Genomic DNA, 3622 nt, shown 5'->3' with positions numbered 1-3622 from the left:
TTTATCTCGAAATATGTATTTCCGTCGAAAACTGCAATTCGAAATTTAGCTATATATTTGACTATATATTCAACATATAAGTAAATAAAAGTACTAAATACTCTCACCAACTATAATATCAAATCGACAATATCACATTATTTTTCTTTGTTTTTTGTGGAAAATTACTATATATTCATAATGACTTGTTTACTTATTCCTGAGAATGAATGTCAGGGATGTCAAGTACGTGTTTATACATTACTAAATCCTACCCAAAGATCAGGTATATAAGGAGGGCAAAGGTAAAAGTTGACAGTTCACCAAAATGAATTGTCTAGTAATCTTGGCAGCAGCAGCTCTCCTACATTCCGCCCTAGGTATCTTATCTTATCTAATCTATATCTTAACTAATCATAATTACATATGGCATAATGCTTCCAAATTTTCCATGATGGAACCCAGCATTCAAATCCACGGAAATGATCTATATTTATAATCTAAATTCTAAATTAATCTCTTCTATTATCTGTCTCGAGAGAAATATCTGCTCGGTAGACTATTTTCTAAACCACCTTAGAAATCCGTAAGCCTTTAATATTTAATTAGAAGACTATACCAGCAAAAATGCAAACTAGCTTAGGCGTTCTTAATTCTTCTTTTCAAATCTATTGTTATTTATCGCCATCTCTCTCTGGTCCTCAACAATATACAGATCCTTGGACCACTTGGAGTATCTTCCATCACAGTTACGGTCCCAACCCAACTTGTTACAGGTATCGCTTAAAAGATTTTACTGTGTTTCCCCATCATTCAAGCTTGCCAAATGTCATGTACATTTATTTTGTTTTTCCATAATGTTTATGATATCTGGTTTTCCTCCGTCGTCATTCCTCGTTATCCTTATTTCATTTTTACGCTGGGACTAAATGGGACTGGTTAAATATTTTTTGCAATTAGCTTTTTATGTTTAATTATGAACTTCGAGCACATTCGTTAACTTGGAATGTGAATGAGTCATTCTAGGCCTATTTACCTTACTCCTTTTCTTTTCCCCTCTTCAACAGTAATTTTGATCAATAATCCTAGATTTATGATCTAAATTTCGTAAATCATCAAATCGATGTGCATCCTTAACCTCACATAATTCACATTAATCTGACAATTTTAATCTAACCACTCTTATATAATATGATTTTTGAAGTCATACCCAGCTTCTAATTAGCAATAATAAATAGATCGGTCATGTCCCATGTATTTTTCGTTCGGTCTTCATTAGCGTATCAGAGCAGTAACTCATTGTTTTTGTATAATTGTATATAAATTATTTCTATTAAATTATATTTTATTCAATATTGTTTATTTATTTTATACCTTTTTCTGTGGATGATATAAGAATGTATTTTTATTTCAATTCCTTATTTCCTCAATATGATATTAGGTTTGCAATTTCCAACAATATGTAAATTTTGAAATTGCCATTATAAGAAGTTATATGATATAAATATTTACAGTACCAAATGTTGGGGCCTTCGTCGTTGGTCGCAGTAATGCAGAAGCTAATGCTGAAGTCGGAACGGCGTTAGGAGCTAAGCAATCAGGACATGCTCAAGCAGGAGCTCAATCCCAAGCAGGAGCCCAGGTCGGAGGACAAGCGCAAACCGGATCTAAAGGTTCAGCCGGAGGAGTTCAATCACAAGCAGGTGCTCAAAGTAAAGGAGGAGATCAATTTCAAGCTGGTGGACAGGCTCAAGCAGGATCGAAAGGCTCAGCTGGAGGACAAGCACAAGGAGGACTAAAAGTTGGAGTGGGAGCTCAATCACAAGCAGGAGCTCAAGGTAAGGCTCAATCCCAGGTGGGAGGACAAACACAAGGAGGATCCAAAGGGCAGGCACAAGCTGGAGCCAAAGGTTCTACCGGAGGGCAAACTCAAGGAGGACTGAAAGTTGGAGGTGGAGCTCAATCACAAGCTGGTGCTCAAAGTAAAGGAGGGGCTCAATACCAAGCTGGTGGACAAGCACAAGCAGGATCGAAAGGCTCAGCTGGAGGACAAGCACAAGGAGGACTAAAAGTTGGAGGGGGAGCTCAATCACAAGCAGGAGCTCAGGGTAAGGCTCAATCCCAGGTGGGAGGACAAGCACAAGGAGGATCCAAAGGGCAGGCACAAGCTGGAGCCAAAGGTTCTACCGGAGGGCAAGCTCAAGGAGGACTGAAAATTGGAGGTGGAGCTCAATCACAAGCTGGTACTCAAAGTAAAGGAGGAGCTCAATACCAGGCTGGTGGACAAGCACAAGCAGGATCGAAAGGCTCAGCTGGAGGACAAGCACAAGGAGGACTAAAAATCGGAGGTGGAGCTCAATCACAAGCAGGAGCTCAAGGTAAGGCTCAATCCCAGGCGGGAGGACAAGCACAAGGAGGGTCCAAAGGGCAGGCACAAGCTGGAGCCAAAGGTTCTACCGGAGGGCAAGCTCAAGGAGGACTGAAAGTTGTTGCTGGAGCTCAATCACAAGCTGGTGCTCAGGGTAAATCTGGAGCTGGAGGACAAGCACAAGTAGGAACCAAAGGCTCTGCTGGAGGAAAAGCTCAAGCAGGTGCCCAGTCTAGTGCTGGAGTAGGTGTCAAAGGAGGTTCTGCTGGAGCAGCAAGTGGATCTGCAAGCTTTGGGTTGAATTTATAATTGTTTACCTTGATTCTATAACTAGTCTTGTGTAATGATCCAGATTACATGATATTTGCAATAAAATGCAATTGAATTATTGTTTTTTTTTTCATTTATATCACAATTCATAATTGGATGAATGTTAATGCCACGACTCAAAAACAATCTTATCAGTTAATGAAAATATTTCATTTAAGATGCATTATTGACTTTTTAAAAAATTAACAACTCCGTAAATGAGTTTGTATTTTTTTTCTTTTTGTGGCGGCGCTACAGCACATCCGATAGAAGTATTAAAATGTCAAAATATCAAGGTTAACATTTTTTGATATCATAAGTAATTCGTCTCTTCTAGCAAAATTTAAGAACAGGCAGAGCATTGAAAAAGTTCCGATTTACTTCCGACTTGGAAATTTCGCATAGAAAGGTGATTATTATAGGATAGGTTATCGCATTTCAAAGGAGGTTATATTTATGTATAAAAAGATACAAAATTAATTTTTTAATGAAAATTTTTCAACATTTACATGACGAAAAGCAGTGTGATTGTTAATCATATAATGTTTATATGATGTTGGTTCCCCAACATGTTTTCTATTACGTCTATCTCCACGTAATTATTATCGTTTCTACGACTCAGCGTATATTTTATTAGGTTTTTCTTCTGTTCTATGTGAATCTGCTTTCCTCCCTTCCCCCATAAACTTCATTTCTTTATTCCAAGTAATTTCTTGGTCTATTTCCTCTCTGCTGTTTTTGACCCATACACTCATTTAAATAATACACTATTAATATTTCGAAGACATTCAGTCAATCCATAGCAAAGGTAATGTTTGCCTAGTTATCTACAGGTGACCAACCTATTCTAACCATGGTGGGGGATCAAGTTTTTGATTTTGCGGGACCGCCACTTAATGAAAAATGTCCCAGGCCGGATAAATCTGAGGTATGGGACGGCCCAACGAGATGTTTACCTTATGATAT

The 3622-nt window shown here is 38.0% G+C and overlaps 1 protein-coding gene across 1 annotated transcript; it reads left to right on the top strand.

Annotated features, from left to right (window-relative positions):
- The first annotated feature begins 218 nt into the window (after window positions 1-218).
- On the top strand, window positions 219-2737 carry LOC106679471 (uncharacterized). The gene is made up of 2 exons (XM_014418661.2): window positions 219-359; window positions 1494-2737. Exons 1-2 carry the CDS (start codon window positions 308-310, stop codon window positions 2654-2656), a joined length of 1215 nt encoding a protein of 404 aa, XP_014274147.1. The 5' UTR covers window positions 219-307; the 3' UTR covers window positions 2657-2737.
- The last annotated feature ends 885 nt before the right edge of the window (window positions 2738-3622 follow it).

The sequence above is a fragment of the Halyomorpha halys genome, unplaced genomic scaffold (genome assembly GCF_000696795.3).
Source record: "Halyomorpha halys isolate HHAL.00 unplaced genomic scaffold, Hhal_1.1 Scaffold207.1, whole genome shotgun sequence".
NCBI lineage: Eukaryota > Metazoa > Arthropoda > Insecta > Hemiptera > Pentatomidae > Halyomorpha > Halyomorpha halys.
The sequence above is the reverse complement of the archived record's forward strand: the minus strand, read 5'-3'. Positions and strand labels throughout refer to the sequence as shown.